This window comes from Thermobia domestica, chromosome 15 (genome assembly GCF_964235325.1).
Source record: "Thermobia domestica chromosome 15, izTheDome1.hap1.1, whole genome shotgun sequence".
Lineage (NCBI taxonomy): Eukaryota > Metazoa > Arthropoda > Insecta > Zygentoma > Lepismatidae > Thermobia > Thermobia domestica.
Genome location: NC_137468.1, coordinates 107,429,579 through 107,451,065, shown reverse-complemented (window position 1 = coordinate 107,451,065; position 21,487 = coordinate 107,429,579). Strand labels below are relative to the sequence as shown.

At 34.0% G+C, this 21,487-nt stretch overlaps 1 protein-coding gene across 1 annotated transcript in view; it reads left to right on the top strand.

The window, feature by feature from the left end:
• Actbeta (inhibin subunit beta) overlaps window positions 1-18,840 on the top strand; it is a 434,828-nt gene extending 415,988 nt beyond the window's left edge. The window contains exon 3 of the mRNA XM_081740043.1: window positions 6,512-18,840. Coding sequence (XP_081596169.1) covers window positions 6,512-7,102 — 591 coding nt within the window. The 3' untranslated portion in view covers window positions 7,103-18,840. The remainder of the gene's footprint in view (window positions 1-6,511) is intronic.
• Window positions 18,841-21,487: the final 2,647 nt, after the last annotated feature.

The window sequence follows — 21,487 nt, the reverse complement described above, 5'->3', positions numbered from 1 at the left end:
ATGTTTCAGTTTCACTATCACCGTTATAATTTCGTCCATATGAAGCTCTGCTTAAACTATCAATATTAAGTCTATTTCTAGTATCTATCCACAGATACAGGAGTATTTCATTTTTGATAACATTGTTGCACATTGAGCATTGCAGTGGGAAATAAAAAATGTAACAGACGATTATTTTGAAGGTTTTGAAGTTAGTAGAACATTCCTTAAAAATGAATCTATAGTTTTCTTCATTCGATTCAATTTCCTTTCGCTCCTCTAGGGACACTGTCCTATAAACGGCAAACGTCTGAGTGCGTCCTGCTAATACCTAATAGTAAACAGTCATGCCAATAGATATCGATCCTTGCAGTACTACTTGCCTGCGTGACGCTGTCACCAACATGCAGGCAATTTAAAACTATTGTGACGATTTAATTGCAACTTAAACTGTGTTGTTTCACTTTAATTATTTGAAAGTGATGACACTGAACATGAATATCTTTTGATGTTTATTATTAATATTGGGTTGGTGCGTAATTTCGGAGAAATTTTCATAAATTCATTAAAGTTTCATAACATAAGTTTATTAAACACTCAGATATACATAAGCAAGAAGTTAATTATCAACAATATGTTCTTCACTATCTATAGTGAAATACAGGGCGGGAAAGTCCCGTGTGTGATGGACACTTGTTTCTTTAATGTTTAAATATCTTTTTTTAAATTTAGACATTAAAGCAACAGTTTCTTAGAATTGTTTCTAGAACCTTTTTTTTTTTTTTTTTTTTTTTTTTTAGTGTATCAAGGTATCTATGTTCGACGACAAATCCATAAAAAAAACATATGGACTGTAAATTTGTGTTCACAGAAGCTCATATCATGACATGGGGAGGGTTATTCTCTATCTCCTCATAAAACTAAGGATTTTCCTTTGACCAGGAGACAAAATTTCTACTCGAGAGCTTCGGTACATGGCTCATTCATCACTGAAAATCATGTTTCCACATTTCAGTATAGTGTCAAACAACTGCAGAAGTACGTCACGTACATCTTTGCTTCGGTTTAAATCATTGTCAGATAATCCTTGAACAAATTCGAGTCGATATAGGTGTAATTTTAAGTCGTTTTTCAAGAATTGACCAGGGGGGGGACCAGACCAAAGTCTTTCCAGCCTTAGAACAAAGTAGATGTAAACAAAGCGAAATGTATTACTCCGCAGCTCACACGTGTTTCGGCAGCGAGAGACGTGAACAGCTAGATCTTCTGCTAGCTTATTGTCGTCGCATAATTTCCAAAGTGTAAGACTCTGTTGGTTCTTATATAATTAACGCACTGACACTGACTACTGTTATGTTGGAAATACATATTTTCTTAAATCGTTATATAAACGAGATGGCCTCTGTTCCTGATGCTCTCTTTTGTGTTTTATAACACGGAAGGTGGATTATTGTAACACTCTGTTCCTGATGTTCTCTTTTGTGTTTTATAACACGGAAGGTGGATTATTGTAACACTTTTTCGCCATGGAACTCTCTGTATTGTACAGTTTCAAATGAGTGGGGTCGGCGAGCGAACGCATGCGTAGTAAACACTATATATCCAAGGACGGGTGAGGTTGAAATAAAGTTACATCTGTTGTTAAATATTATATATATTGCGTTTATTATCACGAAATACAGGATAAATTCGTATATTTTCATTTGAAATTATTATTTTAATAGGGATTATATTGCGGTAGGATATTAGTGCAGTAAGACCAACAACCAATCACTGGTCATCGATCCATTGGTAGTCAGGTGGGTTTGTTTACATCCACCTTTTTCTAAGGTAGGAAAGAGATTAGAGTCAAGATGCGAAATATTGGATGGCTTGTCAATATCAAGTATTGAGAAATATTCCTTGTAAATTGTTGTAGCTAGCGGTTTCATTGTAGCTGCACACCAATTGGTCGGCCATTACGCTCTTAAGTTATTATGTCTCTCGCTACAGTTTGTTTGTGTGGTGAAATATTTTTGTTTTAGCCTTGTGAAACATTTATCCTACCATTGTTTATTATATACTTTTTCCAGAAAGGTAGTCTAACTAAATTCATGTTACTTATATAGTATAGACTAAGAAGAGTAATTTAAATTACGTGATGTCTCAGTACGTCCTCTTGCTTATGTTGAAGTATATACGTAAATTTTTCTTTTTCTTTTATTTTCTTTTTCCCTTTTTTTTTTTTTTTTACAAGACTATGTTATAAAATATCAGATAGTACATGGGGCTCAAGTATCGGATATCGAATATTAGAGGACTAACTTACTTACTTGTCAGATTATTCTTCGATTATTACAAATGATAAAAACCGCTCGAAGAAAAAAGTGAGATTCTGATGCCATGGTCCATTCTGTTCCTCCCGTCAAAGAAATTTGAAATTTGAAACTCAAAGAAAAGTAAATAGACTTCCTCAAGGCATCTAAATTCTTCAATGTCCCTCGACCTTCATTAGAAAATTATGTTAACAATAAGTGCGAAGACATTTAAAGGGCGTTCAGTAAGTTTTGCATAGATGGGTATATTATTTTTATTAATTGCAATATGATGAAATTTTAGATGTTCATACTTTGAGCCTTCAAAATGGTAATAATAATTGTTATTTCCTATTGTTCACAGGTAGGTTACAATGGACAATGAAGTAGACATCAGGACCCGACAACAGTCAGCAATGGAATTCCAGTTCAAAACCGGTGATGAATCAGCCGCATCAATTCATAGGAAGTTGCTACCGATTTATGGGGATCACACATTGGACCGCGCCCATATCCAACGTCGGTTGCAGAGATTTAAGAAACCTAGACTTCCCAGATCAGTCTAGATTAGGGCCTTCATTTTCTGGAATCAGTGTGATGTCATTTTCATAACTTGTTTGGAGCATGGCTCCACAACTAGCAAGGAGCGTTATTGTTTGCCACTGGATAAGATAAGACGTGCTCTCTAGACCAAGAGACAGGAACTGCAAGCCAAAGTTATCAAAACTCCATCGCGACAATGCCAAGCTCACACAGTCATGACGACACAGCAGAAAATCATGGAAATGGAATGAGAAGTCTTCCCTCAGCTTCCCTACAGTCTCGACTTAGTTCTTTCGGATTTCTTCTTGTTTGGTCGCCTGAAAGTCCACGTATGAGGAAAAACATCCTATACTAACAAGATCCTCATTTCTTGTGTGAAACAATGGTGTAAAAGTCAGTCACCTGAATTTTACCAAAGTACATGGAGAAAAAAGTCGGACGAAATGCGTTACAGCAGATGAAAACTACATTGAGTAACATGGTCTTGTAGCCAAATGATCAAAATATGTTCACCTAAAATTTCATCATATTGCAACTAATAACAATATTATAACCACCTGTGCAAAACTTATTGATCGCCCGTTGAAAAAGATTTTATTTCAATCAAATTGGAAAGAAAAAGTTTCTTAGGTGATATATTTGAAGGTCAACCTGTAGAAAATGGTAAAGTTATGGATGAACGGTTTGATGTCTTATCGCGCGAGCCATCAGACAATTATCATTCCAGTTAGAAATGAGAAACAATATTGAATATCCGTTTGCTCTTGAAGAAGATCTTGCTAATAAAAAAAAAACGTGACTTCACAATTTTCGCAAATGGCATCTAGAAATGTCACTATGTGCACCACAACCTATGCTATTAGTCAGAACCAGAGTAAAGCAAAAAGTAAAGCCTTTAATCATAGCAGAGGAAAAGTAAAGCCCCAAAACTTTTCTTTCTTCCACGAAACGAAATGTAATGTAGATCCTAAGAGCAAACGTACTTACTAAAATAAATTAAATAGTGAAGATGCTTCTTGAGAAGGTTAATTAATTTCTTTTTACTGGCATAATGGAAGTATGAACCTCACTTTTATACGTTCCGAATGAAAAACGAACTTTTATATGTATTATCAGATGTTTATATGTAATTACGAAATTATTAATATTAAAAATAAACATGTAGTCTTATTTAAACTTTCACATAAATATTCATTAAAATCAAACACATTGCTAAGTTATAAATTTTATATATTATGTATTAATAACGATGTCATAGCGGACGTTTCGATAGCTTGCCAACCAGCTTAGTCAAAGATGTATCTTAATTCCATTTTTTGCATTCCTTACGACGTACAATATGTCTCTGACTAAACTTGGTCAGGTAGGCCATTGAAACGACCAGTATGTTGATTTCTGTTTATACACAATATACACCCTAACCATATTTTTGAATTCAGTTGAAAATATATCTTACTAGATTTGCATGTCCAATCTTAAGCATATATTATTAGCATCAGGGTTAGGATTTTTAGGGAAATTTTACATAGCAAAAAAATAAGGAAAGGAAAAAATTGCTTAAATAAGGCAAGGAAAGTGCTATTTCCCTCAGTTATTTTGATAACTGCTCCTTTATGTAATTGAAAACAATACGTTTGAACTAAGACAGTAGATCCGGTCTTGAATACAATATTAAGGAAAATAAATATTCATCATGTTAAAATAAACGAGGGTTGTTCAATAATTATTGTCCCTGACCTATAAGCAGTAATATTTTTCCAAAACGTCTCCTTTCATAGTAATGCACTTCTTCCACCTATGCTGTAAAGCTACTATGCCAGCTTCAAAGAAAGTCTCTGGCTGAGCCGTGAGCCATTCCTCCACAGTTTGAATAACAGCTGCATTTGAGTGAAACTTCTTCCCCTTGAGGTGCTCCTTCAACTTTGGGAACAAATGAAAGTCACTAGGGGTAAGGTCGGGTGAGTAGGGAGGATGTTCCAACACACCAAAACCAGTAGCATGGATTGCGGCACCAGTAAGATGGCTTTTGTGGGCCGGAGCATTATCTTGGTGGAACATCACTGTTCGCTGCAACATCTTGCGCCGTTTTTCCTTGATTGCTTCACGTAACTTAGGGATTAGGGCTGCATAATAGGCCCCCGTGATAGTGTGTCCAACCTCCAGGTAGTCAATGAGGAGCACACCCTTCGCATCCCCAAAAATTGAGGCCATAGCCTTGCGTGCTGATGCTTGCACCTTGAACTTGCGTGGGGGAGGTGAACTGCTGTGCCATCACTCCATGCTCTTTCGTTTGGACTCGGGATCATAGTAGTGGAGCCATGTCTCATCCACTGTCACAAGTCTATCACAGAACTGTTTCAGGTCTGCCCCCATAACCTCCAAACCAGCCCTTGAACATCGAACTCTCTTTCTGATTTTCACGAGATAACATTTTGGGTACCCATCGCGCTGACACCTTTCTGAATCCCAAGTGCTCATGCACAATGGTTTCCACTGAGCCTACAGAGATGTGCATGATGTCTGCTAACTGTTGCACCGTGATTCGTCTGTCTGCTATAATCGTATCACGCACAGCATCAATGTTTTCTGGGGTGCATCAATGTTTCCCTGCCACAACGGATGTTCTTTACCACCTGGTAGGAAGGAGCCCCATCACCCAACACACTGATCATGTTCTCATGAATCTCCTTTGGGCTTAACCCCTTTTTCTGGAGGTATTTGATGACAGCTCATTGTTCGGTTTTCTCCATTTTTCAAGCTAGGTGGCACCTCTCACACCTGAAAGGACAAAAAAGAACATTAATATAGCAGCTATGGTTATGAAATTTAGTATATAGACATCTAAGACATTAGGCTACAATATCCCCCATCAGCCATCCCAGCTGAAGTATTTTAAATATGCCCTGGACAATAAATATTGAACCTGCCTCGTATAGGCTATACAAAAATCCTGAAACGATATAAACTCGGGAGATTGAACTCACCTTTGATCAAATTCTGCGTACTCTACTGACCTATGTACATCTCTATAATACGTACTTCACAACGTTGAACATCTGTAAGTTGTTAAATTCAAGCGTATTTCTGTGTCGAGATAAAATGTCTGTTTATGCTAAAGTTGATTTTCACATCAAAAGAGATAAGTGGACAAATTGACAACACTGTAAATGTTGGAAATTTAACAACATTCGTATTCTTCTTAGGACTAATCTCATTCTTCTTTCGGCAAAACTGTTTAAATGTTGTCTCAGTGAAGTATGTGGTCCATTGTTCTTTTCCTAAGTTTCTAATGGCATCCATCGCATGTTTCAACCGTAGATCAAAATAGTTATGTCTCCATATTATGAATCTTCTCTGCTAAAGAAATTCGTGCGCCTTGGAAGTTGCACTTGCTTCGATAGATTCAGAGAAAGCACAAATTACGTAATCTTGTCCAATTTTTTCCACAAGAAGCAGCGCATCAATCCATGATGACCGGAACCTTTTGAAAAGGAGCAGTAAAAGAAAGGACAAGGTTGAGAAATGGGGATTCGGGGAGAAATGAAGGGCTATCCTTTTATTTCTTTTTTGCTCTAAAAGAATAAGTTCACTCCTATAAATGCTAACCCTAATTATTATATACAGAAAATTTATAACTTTTGTCTTATTAATACATACAGGTATGTCATGAGTTCATTCTTTTTTTCTTTTTTCAGAATATCCACATGGAACTTGATACGTCACTATCATTGACGCTGAGCACTCTTGGTTGGAAAAGGTTCGATGTCACTTCAGTTGTTCAAAAGTGGTACTCAGTGCCGTCCAACAGAGAAAAACTGACGTTGCTAGTAGACTGCACAGGAAATTGTGGGTTTGTGGAGACTGTTCTATTTCAGCGACGAGACGACACCTCACACCGACCATTCCTTGTGCTTCACACCGACCCTGTGGTAACACGACGTGTCCGAAGAAGAGCTCTCGAATGTAGTGAAAATATGCGAAAGTGTTGCAAAAAAAGGTTCTTTGTTAGTTTCAAAGATCTGGGGTGGGACAGCTGGATAATAGCTCCAGAAGGATATTATGCTAATTATTGTCGAGGTGACTGTGACAGAACTCCTGACACATTTTTAAACTACTATACGACTGTCATTGAAGAATACAGGAAAGTGGACAAACTAACTGAGATGCGGCCTTGTTGTGCACCTACAAAGTTTTCCTCCATGTCTCTTATATATTTCGATCAGGATGAAAATATCATTAAACGTGATTTGCCTAAAATGGTAGTAGACGAATGTGGATGCCCATAGACCATTAACGTGGGGTGTTAAGTTCCCCAGATGTTTAATTAATCATATTTCTCACAAGTCTGTGGCTGGTCTGGCGTTTATGAGAAGAACAGCGTGCGTGAAGAGCAAATTTTTCGGAGAACGCCAAGAAAACTATATATAAAAAAGAACCCCACAAAGCCACTTGCAATCTGTGATTACGTGTATGCGCAGGGTTCTCACAGTGAGAGCCATGCTGCACAAAGAAGTGTGATTTCCATTTTTACATAACAAATGCGTTTGTGCAGAAGGTTCACTGTTGTCTAATTGTTCTTGCCTTTACAATGATCATTTAACGAAGGGAAAAGAATTTACACTTTTCAAAAAATTTCAATTTCATAAGCGTTTTAATCAATTAAAAACATTCCACTATTTTCTGCTTATGTTTAGCAAATTTACATTTAGTTTTCTTTGCAAACAATGTTTCAGTAAGGTCAAGTAAGACAATGTAAAACAAATTATGTACAACACAGATATCCTTTCATATTGGCCTCCCGTTGAAATTCCACTAACATTACTTTATTTTGAAGTGAACCAGTCAGCAAGGAGGTATCAAAGAGTCCTTGGTTTTAATGTACATAGTTGTAAGTCTGTGAATTTCTTTTTAATGTTACAAGTATTCTTAAGATAGGTCTTTAATTTTATTTAAGTATTTTTTCTTTTTTCAGTACCTGATCGATAGTAATTTCTCTTCTGTTGGGAAACACGAGATGAACTCTGTATCCCAAATGGATATTTTAAGTATACACGTATGTATATGAATAATTATATGTGCACATATATGTGTGTATGTATAACCATGTATATACATATACGTGCATATATAGGTATGCATATACATATAATATATATAAAATAAGAAATGACTCCTTGCTATGTATAAAAGACAGTTAACAACAAAATTAATTGGAATTAATAATGAGGTAATCAAAAAAGAGAATATCTCCCACCGAATAATCATTAAACCAATGAATTTTTCTACGGTTATTTGAAGTTTGAGGAGAAACCAGAAGAGGGCTTTAAATTTGCTCAGCAAGGATGTCATGCTGCAAGATTGTACTGGTGCTGTGCGACCTGTTAAAAAACAATAAAAGATGTTTAAAAGGTTTGTGTAATGGTTTCTAATGTTTAATGTATTAGTTGCAAGTTAGGTTAAAGTTTCCATGAGGCTATATTATGTTTAAAATTTTTTGCTCAATGGCGTCTCCTATATATATTGCTTCTTTCTAATGTCCAAAGACTGTGAATGCTATCACTAACACTGCAGTGATAGTATTATAAATTTGTAATAACTCCACAACAAATAATATCGTCCTTAATGATAAGGGAAGTTTTTTCAAGCCATGACGAAATATATTACAGAAAGATAGCCCTAGTCAGTTTTTCCCAGATTGTCTAAACTTAAGATAGTCATTTCTAAACTTACATAATAGTCAATTTTTAATAATAATAATAATAATAATTTGTAAAAGAATATTATTTCTCACATAATTAGGTAACATCCCGAATGTGGGCTCTGAAAAATTCGATTAATTATCTTTGATGTAGATTAGTCAAAAGAGCAGTTTAAAAGAGATAAAGTCATTTTTCAATTGAAAGATACAAAATATTTTGAAGAGACAGGGGAAATTTTCATATTACATAATTGTGATCGATATTCCTCTGTAAAATGTGATTTTTTATCACTGCCTCAACGTGTACATCTGTAGCTAAACTTCCAATACATTCCAAATGAGATACATAGGCTGAAGATTTGGAAAAAGAAACTCCATCTCGGTGCTTGATTATGTCCATACATATGTATATAAATGATCTTATATATATGTACATATATCTTTTCTTCCTCAGAAAAAATATGTAATTAATAAAAGCTATGAACAAAGATTAAATACATAGATATGTTAATAATTATGTTATTCTGAAGAGTGTAAGATGAAATAACAAACTCTTCGGAAAGTTATTTCTAGTTTAATTGCTAAACTATCAATCTGCTAAATTTGCAACTACAAACTTTGCTTTGATTTCAATGAGGTTATTCCGAATATGATTTGGAACTTTTAAATTTTTACGAACATTACTTTTAAGTTGTGTTATAATCGGGTATGCATGCATGATGCGTGAAGAAATGGGCGTGTGACAAATGATAAAGGTGCACATTTTGTATAACCTAATAATCAAACAATAATAAAACAATATACATGTGTTCAATATTACTGAATCCATGACAATAATAAAATCATTATATATGCACTCCATGCAAAAGTATGTGGTTGAGCCGCCGTTGTAATTTTTTTATACATATATTTCTAGTGGGAACATGAAATGGTACAAGGGGGGAAGAATGAGAAAAAAACGAAAGTGCAGTTCAGGTGTGGTGGATAAGTGCGTCTTGATCGCTTGCTTATCTTAACAACTCTTGTAAATGAAGGCCGCCCGTCCAGCTTCGTGTGTTCTGTCGGACCACTTTGTCATCGCTGGAGACCGAGGAACGCCCAAACCTCGGCGCCAGACTTCACGAGGTCACTTGGACGACGGCCAGCGACCCGGTGATTCCCTGCTCCCCTCTCCTTTAACATATTCCACCTCTATTTGCGAGGGGTTCACACTACATGAGGACAAAAAAAAGTTTAAAAAATTTACATACATAGATACACACACATATACATAAATTCCTATATAAAAGTATTCCAAGGATAGAAAGAAAGCATGTGCATCATCATGTGTATATGTGTGTGTTGTACGTTACATAAGGCATCTTAATACGAAGCAGCTATTCCACTGTGGAGTATCATACACCATTAACAAACGTTCTCTATGCAAATTTCTGTGTATTCACAACACTATTCTTCTTTCTATATAATTTCTACTGTTCTTTCTACTTCAGTATTGAAAAACATACATAGTACTTCTAGGATTGAGATATGCTCTATTCAAGATTTAATATCACTTTTCGAAGTTACTTTTTTTTAAGTAAATTATCAAAAAGTAAATTTTATTTGGCACTCAAAAGATCAAATTGTCAACTTAAGATATTTCAATTCTTCATAATATCATTTCGCGAATTGGGGGTAGGTACAATTCATATCTGCGAATAACTTAAATATTTTTATCATCAAGCAATTGTACATCAACACAAGCTGTTTTCAGTTTGAGAATCAAAATATGAAAATGGAATAGCAATAAAATTGAAGAAACAACTTTGACGTTTGTCACGATTATTTCCACTTTTATCAGAAAAAGATGAATGTAACTTTTTCTTACATTTTAAACTGTTCAACCGGAAGTAGAATGTATACTCAAAGACTATCTTCGTAATGCAAACTAATATTATGTGATAAAATGTACATTATGTCATTCGCTGAGTCACATATTGGGTCATTGTATGTGTTGGCTGTGAACTACTGTAATGTAAATCGTATGAAATCATGTCATAGTAACGTAAGCTGAAATTCAAGAGTTATTTATTTGACATTTATTCCATGGTATTAATTTATACCATGGGATCATTCATAATTTATAGCATTGATTTGGTAAGTTTTTAGAAACATCCAGGGAGCGTTCTTTTCTTTATAAGTTCTTTATCATGTGGAGCATCAAAATTAACTACTGCTAAACGCGATTTTTTTTTAAACTGACTACAGAAAGTTTGAACCCCAGTCTCCCAAAAAATGCTTATTTTGCTCTATTCATCGGAATAATCACTTCTATGCTTATTTTCAGCTTATGAACAGAAAAAGGCATGTTTTATCACAAACACACGTTTAAGGTCCCTTTCAGGTACTCAACATCATTTTTCTAAACTTATTTGGTTTTAATAATACGAAAGTGTATGTAGCTCTTGAGATTATCTTGTTTAAGAAGATTTGTATCTTTTTCTTCTCATTTTTCTTATCTTCTAAGCCTCCTAACGTGATGCGTAAAAATGGCTCATGAAAAATGATTTTCCACAACTATTATAATAGTTTATTCATTAACCTAATTTCATCAGCTTACATTAGTTTAATTAATATTATTAAGACGAAAATTTGTGTTCTTCTTTTGGAGTTTTCTTTTGACAAAGCATTTTCCACGACTTGACTGCGAAAATGAATAGTACCCCTTTCCCGTTCCTCCTCATTAATTAATGTCCGTTATCGAAATTAGTACATATCTGCATTATAATTTCATTTTTATGATACGTATTCTAAAGTAGAAATTAGACAGTTAAAATGGATTTATTATTCTCAAACTAAACATTATCATATATGAAGATGATTAAATTTTCAAAAATATTTTAGTTACATTGTAACAGAGTTAATTACTCAAGAAGTACAATATAATAGGGTTGTGAGTATTTTGTTTATACTTATCATTTTGTATTTCTTCTGAAAGTTAAAATAATTGAACACACATGTCCGTGATTCTCAATCCAGTATTATAATAGTGTATGGTATTTTCAACTCTCATTCCATTTAGCATTTACATTTTAATAATTTTACATTCAATAAGAAGTGCAATATAATAGAAGTGTGTATGTTTCATTTGCTCCGATCATTTTGTATTCTTTTTCAAGGTTAAGAATCAAACACAGAGGTGTAAGCTATTTTAATTCTATTGTGTAAATTTAAAAGAATTGAAAATTTATGAATAGAGATTAGCATTTTGTATTAAATCATATTACATAATGTATAATATGTAAGATATTTTATTTCCAAAATGTAAATAAGCTGCCATTAATGTGTAGCAAAATAAAGTAATATATTCCTTCCTAGTCTCCTACGGCTGTGGTTTCCAGAACTTTTTTAATTGAAAGGTTTTTCCACCAGTGTTTATTTAGTGATAACAGAGCTCCGATTTTAATGTCAATAATAAATATTCATAGTCCTTATATAGTCTTTATTATCTACCTTAGAAGTGGGGACACGCAAGTTACTAGTGGTACTGGGACCTAGCTAAATGGCGCGTGTATAGTCAGAAGAGCGGATGGATAAGACTTAAAGGAACTAGAGTTTAACAATTTTTGAGTGCCACATTCAAGACTGAGCATAAAAAGTGGCACGTGATGTAAGTAGGTTATCCACCCCTGACCTCCATACATAAATATGTAAGATACAGTTTCCTATAGTATATCACAGAGGACGACAAATTTTAAGTTTAATCGTTTGTGTTTAGACTTCATTACATTCTATTTATTCTAATGTTCTCTGTAAAATAATTTGCATAGAACTTAACCTAAACTGACAAAATTATGCGAAATGAATATATTAATAATAATAATAATAAATCTACTTGATACACTATATGCTATGTTTATACGAATTGTATAATAATATGGGAAAGCAATAGCAATTTACACATTCATAATTAAAAATAAATTATTTCAGAATCTCGTCTCATGATATGTATTTTATGGTGGAAATTACAAATTGCACATTCCACCTGACTAACTCTTGCAAAAACATTTATTTCCTTAATGCTAAAGCATTATATAACTCAAAAATAAAAAAAAACACAAAAACAACAAAGATATAAAGGAAATCAGACATAAGGTAGAATGAAATCTATAATTGAATATGACACTTAAATTCGGTGAGTTGTGAGTTATTTTGACAGATTAATAGAGGTAATAGACACGAAACTGATCAAATTTATTTAAAACCGATCCGTTATCATAAAGAATTTCCATAAAATCAGCTAATTATTATAAATTTTATCCAAAATTCTATTTGGCACTTGTTTAGTTTTTGTTAAAATAGAACTAAAATAATCACCATTGAAGCTTATAATCACCATTGAAGGTTATTAATATGATATACACTGCTATTTACAGAGAAAAGGTAGAGACGGTGATGTACAGAGTGGTTCTTTCGCTGTAAGACCCACAAAAGTACTAAATTTTGTAAAAGTACAAATATCGAACACGCTTTAAAAATATCTTATCCTGAGTGAGGAAGGAAATAAAGCAAGCTGACAACGACTGACGGCCTGTAGGCGTTCACGAGTACACTAACAATGACTACATTTTTTGCTGTAGTTTGAGCTTGGTACGGTACTGTAAGTTTATGGGATATACATTTTTTGCTTAGTGTTTGAGATTAGTGTAGAAGAATAGATTACATAATAGTACAGCTTAGGTTCATCAATTGCTAGGCGATACTGGGAAACAGTCTCCTTTAAGGCTGATTGATTACTGGAGTTTAAGCGGCACATCAGCAGCGTGATTATTTGTTCCTGTCACGATAAAACTAATGCTGAACATTGAAATTCAAAATAAAACTTCTAAGAAAGTGAAGTTCAAGTATAAATTCGTCAAAATAAGAGGTTAAAACGAAAGAATTATAAAAAATAATACAGATATTCAGAAAAAGTTAGAAGACAAAAGTAACAAGATGCAAATATATAAGAAGAATAAAACTCAAATGTACTAGTCATAGTAACCCATAACAGGAAAAATTTGAAAAGGAAGAAATCAGAGCATGTTACTCCGATCTCAAGAATAACAGTAAGACTTAAGATCCCCCAAAAACCTGATTAAGATTTCAGCCAGTCCTAAACATTCTCTCAGGTCTGAGAATACTCTGGACATTCTATTAGAATGTGGTGAATACTCAGGGCTCGTTTAAAAAATGTCAAACAACATTTATGAGGGGACTTAAAGGTAGAACTCTGGAGCAAAGCAGACAATTACAAATCTAATGAAGTGATATTCATGTAAGCGGCAAATCACCAATACCGGACAAAGTACCGGTGCACGTAAAACAAAGCTTCGAAAGGTTACTGAAGAAATTTCTACGCAGGCTTTCTCAGAAGACCAGTTGTCTTCTTCAACGTGGGAAAGAGCGAAAGAGGCTCGATTGAAGGTTTACCATGACTGTTGTACACAAATTGAAACTGATAAATTTGCAGAAGAGAGTAGCAACAGCGAGTGGCTTCAGAACGTGCTTGGTGAACAAAATGAACTGTCAGACATCACATGGCTTACAGATGAAGCATGATTTTATTTGCAGACGAATTCTCAGAATATAGGTATAAGACCTCAGAACGATCATATATGATTCATGTAGAGTTATTACACTATGGCAGACAGTTGAAGAGTGCTCAATATCTGCATAACTGATCCAATTTTGGTAACTAGGTGCAAGCTTCCAACGAATTTCTTAACCGCTTTATGATTACGAACTGCAAAAAGGATAGGGTTATTTATTTGCAAACACGACTCACACTATACTGAAACTCAAAACGAACGATAATTTATTGCAATCATGAAGGACATCTTGTAAATAACTTTTACTAAATATGAAGCATCAAGTTGGACTTTACCTGGATAATGGTGGCGGACTTCTTTTTGTGGTTTCCTCTAATAACGCGTTTAGCATGAATCAATGGTGTGTATTCTTACATGCAAGATAAGTTCTGCTGCTTACCCTATCCCTGATGTTTTCACCACTTTCGAAGTAGTCACCCTTTATTTACACGTTTCTGCAAGTTCACGTAGAGATCTGCCGTTTTCGACTTGGCTTCGTCAAGTGAGGCAAAACATTTTCCCTTGAGGTCAGACTTTTAACCCAGGAAAACAATACAAGTCACATGGTGCCAGAATAAGTGAGTAGGAGAATGTTTCACTTTAGTAATGCTTAAATGCGCATAAAATTGTCTAACCGAAAGAGCCTTATGGGTTGATACGTTCTCCTGATGCAGAATCCATTTCCAGTTTTCTACAATTATAATCTTTCTTCTCATGTTTTCTGGAAATTTGATCACACTTCAATGTAGTAGTGCTAATTGACTATCCCCAGTACATTGCAATTCCATTAAATATCAAAAACCAAAAGCAGCATTGCCTTAAATTTTGAGGGAGACATGCGTGCTTTTTTCGGTCTGAAGCAGTGTTGGGCAAATTTCAAGTGAATTAACAATACTGTAAGTTTAATTGATAGCTGCAATTAACAACTGAATTAAGTAATTGTCAATTGTTAATTGCAGATGTCCATTATCAATGATAATTAACTGCAATGAATCAATCAATTAAAAGTAATTGCTGTGGAAAGCAATTGCAATTAAATTCAGTCATTCAATTACAATTCAGTATAGTTTATAATTAATAGAATTTCAATTAATTTCATCAGCAATCACTTTTAACTGATAGATTTACTACAATTGTTTCTCATTGGTTAATTGTAATTAACAATTAATGATTCACTTAATTTTAATTTCCTCAGCAAAGTTTGGGATTGAATTCAATCCCAATTAATATTAATTGCAATGGGCAAATTGAAATTAATTGCAATTGAAACCATTTCATTTCATTTCCAGAGCAATTTCTTTCAATTGAGTGTTAATTGCAATTAAATTGATTAATGCTCAACACTGGTCTGGGGTAACTGAGGTAATTTCACTGCGTGGATTGTTGCTTTATCTACGGGTCATCGGTAAAATTCATGTTTCTTTGGAGGTGATTACAGTTTCCAGGTCTGGTTTATTTTCGATACGTTGTAATGTAACCACATATAATTCTTGGTGGAACTCTTTCTTCCTGCGAAAGATTTTACAGCACAACTTTGGCACATCTTCATGTTTAATTATTTGCGATAATCTGCCGAACATATTTCCTGTTCAAGTTCATTAGTTCAGTCCTGCATACCCAGTCTTCAGTCACTTATAATCAATCATCTCACATACTCTGTTTATATTTGTGTCAGTAACTGAAGGCCACAGTTTGCCTGAATGTTCATTGTCTTCAATTCTTCCTTTTTCCTTCGAGAAACATTTCGATTAGCGTTCAGAATGTTTACATACTCAATCTTCGGTCACTTCAGATCATCTTGCTACTCTATTGATGCTTGTGTCAAATAACTGAAGGCCTCGGGCTATTTGAACATCCATTGCCTTCAACCCTTCTCTTTTTCTCCGAGAAACATTTATGCCAATGAAACATAAAGATGTCGCTTTATGCATTGATCAGCGTTCAGAATGTTTCAGTTGGAGACTTTTTAAGTTTCACAGGAAATTTGATGTCAATCCTTTTGTTACCGTTTCAAACTAGCCATTTTCGGATACAGCACGGTTACACATATTTACGAAATGACTTCTCACTTCACGAAATGAATTTGCAAAGCCAAGCTAGTCCAAACTTCATGTAGAAGAGGGGAGATGTGATGCTTCAACACAACACTAACAAATTTACTGCAACTACTTCCGTTTAGGAAACATGAATTTAGCATTGTTTTAATTTTTTGTGTTTTGGTTTTGGGCCACATCTCGTATATTCTAAACAAAATAAATCACCTTACAGACACAATATTTGTACTTTACAGGGCTTTCTAGCTAAAAGATCACTCTGTACCCTAATGATTTGCTTCGAAACTCGTTTTCTTTTTCTAATATTAGGACTTAAAGGTGGATTTAGGATTCAGATAGCAATTTAAAACATTAAGTTCTTGAGATTACCTCTCTGCTTTATTTCAAACACAGTTTCTGATATTTTAGAGAATAGTTACTGAAATAGTAAAATGAAACAAAGTCAAAAGTAATTGCACTTACGCCCCAAGAGTTTCGAGCTTCAGATGTCAGTTGAAACATGTACTTTCATTCAAGATCGCTGGTAGTAATAAATAATATTTTTGATTCCCATTCTTTATGATAGCTTTTTGTGTGTTTTATTTTTTTATAAAATATAATAGTTCTAAATTTTTCAGTCAGTGAATAACTGATACTGTTTTAACGGAACCATTAATTGGATAATAATCTGCCATTTGTGTCATGTTTGGAGGAAAGTAGATGTAAACAATGAGTTCTTTAATTTATACTCGTTCTATATAAACGCTAATATGTATTTCCAAGCTCTGAAAAGTGAAGGCACACACATACATTAGAAAATCTATAAGACTTATATCAAATCTTGGTCTTCCTGTGCCTTCTCAATTGAAAAACACTGGAATTACAAATAGGTCTATATTTCAATACCTGATATTGTCAAACAGAATTAAAAATCTTGTTACACTAAAAATGTTAATAGATAGCAAAGTGTTGTTTGAATTAAAAAAAGGTAACAAGTAATTGTAAATTAATATGTGTTTATTGCAACTTGTTCCTATTTTTATCATACAAGCACATACTTAACAATAAAAGTTGAAACACGCCTATACCAGTAACAAAATACTTATATATAAGCATGTGGTATAGTATGGTCCAAGGTCAGTAACGAGACACTTTTAGAAATTTTAACATATACTTAACATATATATTTTCTTGGTATTTCCACATAAACACTTAAAATGACTTAATCTAGTTGAAATAGTTTATTTTGAGCAGGGTTACCAAAAGTGCTCTTTTCTCCAGATATGCCCTCTTTTTTCTTCGTGGAAATGGTTCGAGTGACTTTATAAAATATACTAATATGTCCGAATTTTTAAACAGAAATAATCAGAATAAAGTTGTTTATTACAAATAATCTCCTGAATAAGTTTGCGCAAGTGCCAATTAGAATCAGTTGCATGTTTAAAGACTAGTGGCCTTGTTATGTGTTTCGTGGTTGACATTGCTGTTGACGTTCTACGACTTTGCTTCTTTTATCTTTCAGTCCAGATTATTTGCATTGAGTTGAGTTTATGATGCAAGAACAAAGTTTCATTTGGCATTAATTCTTTTCTTAGTTCATTTTGTTTGAAAAATATCGAAACTTTTTAGTTACATGATATTTGGTAACCCTGATCTTGATAAAGGATGTAATAATATATGTCTGATATTTATCACATGACAGAGTGATGAAATGAAAGGAAAAATAACATTTTGTCCATAACAGAAAGTGGCATGTTATTCTGGACGACAGTTTATGAAATATTACACTATATTACATGCAAGCAAGTGCCATTCCGCATCACCAGCATCTGACACTTATAGCTACAAGAGAAATACATTTTCTCCATCGATGTACCAATAGGGCAAACAATAATGTTCAAATGTTATCACTAGAAAACATTGATATTTTACCATAACAAGCATAAGTATTCTACTTGCTATTACTGTTGATATATTTGCTAAGCTCTCACATGCAAAAGTACTGATTCTGGAACCAAGCTTTTTTATAAACAATAACATATTGTTTTTGCCTTTGTACTATTAGAAATAGTTTAATCGATTTTAAACGCTTCTTTGAGGTAAAAAAAATGGAAATTTACAATATTGTAATTATATTTTTAATATTATAAGAAGAATTGTATGTTTGGAAGTATACATTTTCACGTTGTGACTATGGCAGCTTATAACTTGTTCAGTTATATATATATATAAACACATATATAAGCGTAATGAACCTTCGTATGAACACTTGAATGTTCTTTCTCTTATTTTTTTAAAAGATGCACAATATTTTCTTACAGTGATTTTATAATCCATGGTAAAGCAGTGTTTTAGTTCCTTAGTTTCTTGTGCATTGGTCCACAAATCAATTTTCTTTAAAATGAATAAACAGTATTAACCAGTAGACATTTCTTATTACAACATAACTGTAGAAGAAAAAACCGCGCATGCTTCATACTCCAATGCTTCTTCGTTCATTGTTGCCTCAACAGTGTAACATTCCATTTCCACAAAGTCCTTTCAAACTCTGTACTGAGAATAAGGACATTGTTGTTGACATTGTTACAGCTTTAGGAAATTTTAGGAAAATTTCAAAGTGATGTAATTTTTAAAAACAAAAGTAAATGTATTTGTTTGAAGAAAACCCGATAATAAATGCAGAATAAACATTTGTTACAAAAATATTGTCTTATTATTTACATAGTATAAAATTAGAAGTGTTTCTTAAAGGAGTCATTTAAGTACTAAGGAAATACAGTTCAGAAAAATGCAATTTTGAGATGATCATAATTTTGTTAACTAGGGCTATGTTTTTAGAAAACACGATCAGTAAATTTGAAGACTAAAATTGTATGTATTCGTAATCCAACCGAGAACTGGTCTACTTCGATTGATGGGAATCCAGTACATTACAAGTAATTTGCAATATACACTACAATATAAGCTAACTCAATATCGATGAAATTAGTAAATACCCTAATAGCACACACAGTACGCCCAACAATGGAAAATGGTGGGCTAGCCAACTGCCAATGTTTGTCCTCCGTTGTAATGGCCTACTTTGCTGAGCATTTATCAACCAACTCAATCACCAATAAAAGTAAAATTACGAATGGGAGTGCGAGGTGGAGACTGATAAAACAAATTATGTCAAATTTTTGGTTGGTCAACATACACTTGTACACTTTAAATTACGGTGCTCCAACGGAATTTTTGCAATTACCAATATCCAAGCATGCTTACAATTAAACTACGTCATATCTACCACGTGTGCTATTAGAGTATTAAGCCTGCCACAGCTGTTTTAATTTGTGTTTCCTCAATATGTGAAATGAATGTAATCAGATTGGAAATACAATACATCTGGGGCCTCATTCTGTAACGGTTTGCATTAATGAAACGCAAAATTTGCGACTACTGGTAATGTCCGTGTCTTGCATGGGCTTAGGGAAACTATTTGAACCCCTTTCCCCTTGGGATACATATATCAATGGAATAGTAATGATAAAAATCAGTAACATCACTTCTTGACACCCTTTACTCACCCCTCCTCAACTTTCTCATGCTGATGGGACTGCACATGAATTTAAACGACATCAGAAGTATCACTATTTATCTTAGCGACTCCAACGAGTACGGATTGGACACTAATATTTGTTGTTTGTGATTGTTTTTAAATATCAACCTTTCTCACTCCACCGCTCATCCCATTACAATGGGAAATACATTTGGACTTAAATGGCTTGGTCAGTGTCACTATTCATCTCAGCAACTCCGGAAACTTGAATTAGACATTAATATCAATAATTTTCTATTATACCTATGTATTTATATGTCACCCATTCCCCCACCAAATCTCCATGGCGATGGGAGATGAATATGGACTTAAATGGTATCGAAAGTGTCACTATTCATCTCAGTGATTCGGATAACTATTAACTGGATACTAAAACAGGTTGCTTTCCATCATTTTTCATGCCATCCATCCCACTCCCTCATACTCTTACCGATGAGAAATGAATTAGTACATAGATTAAGGAACGTGAACGTTAACCTCTGCATCCCCAAAAAGTATGGATTAGACATTAATCTATCATTCATTTTCAATTCTTTTTACATGTCACTCCTCTCCAATCTCAGCTCTTGTGTCGATAATGTGATAAAAGCCAAGTTCGGCCATCAAATTTGGTGCAGCAGTCCAGGAGGAATCTACAGCAAACACCGTTATATTCCTTTATATTTATATAGAAAATGTCTGCTGTTAGACATGTACGCAGGAATTTATTAAGAGGGTCCAAAGCTTGTTGCTGCTGTCCAAATTCAATATGAGGATAAATTATATTAAAAATTGGAAAATCATCATTAAAATTAGATTAAATTTACAGAAAAATAAATTTTTGGTTCTCCAAACTCACAAGACCCACCTCCTACGTACGTCACTGCCTTGCTGTACTTAAAATAGGATTTTTGAAAAACGTTGCGATATTTGTCCTGCTATTTTGAATGACAAGTTTATGTTTGAATTTTATATTTGACTCGTGAGATACTGTATTTATGGCATATTTTCAATTTCTCTACCCTCCTTAGGATAAACTTTTCCGGAAAACTCATATAACAGAAACTTAAGTTAGATCAGAATCCATCAGAATCCACTTAAGTACTAAAAATCATCAAAACGTTCCATAGGAGTAGGGGGATTTAACCCTCAAACATTTTTTTATATACTCGTATAGATAGATAGGATGTTTTCAGAGATAGGGCTGCCTAAAATCGCGAAAAAGCCAAATTTCAACAGGCCCTATATCCAATTCTAGAAACTGTAGATAGTGGTCCTTATCAGCGTAAAGGAAACCACGCATACACAATCCAAAACTGCATATTTCACTAATTTTCAATAGCTGTACAGGGTATTCCCTACAGGGTGTAGTTCTCAGATATGCTCTCAATAGATTTTTCAGATATATATCATGATTTCAAGGAGGGTCTAAAGTAAGCAAGAAATAACCCTTGACAACAATGAACATCCAATGCTTCGGAGGGAAGTCGGAATTGTTAGGAACCAGCAGCTTCATGTTTCTTAGTGCTCAGAATAACGTCTGATGCGATGTATTTCATCATAGTATGTTTCACGTTTTCTTCACTTTAAGCGTAAAAGAAATCATCACAGCATGCGCTTTCCCGAGTACGAGAGACCGTCCTGCTGACAAGCCTTAACACTTCCGACATCGCGCCAAAGTATTCCGTGTTCACTGCTATCAAGTATTAGCTTTTGCGTACTTTGGACCAATCATAAAGTCAGAGCATATCTCA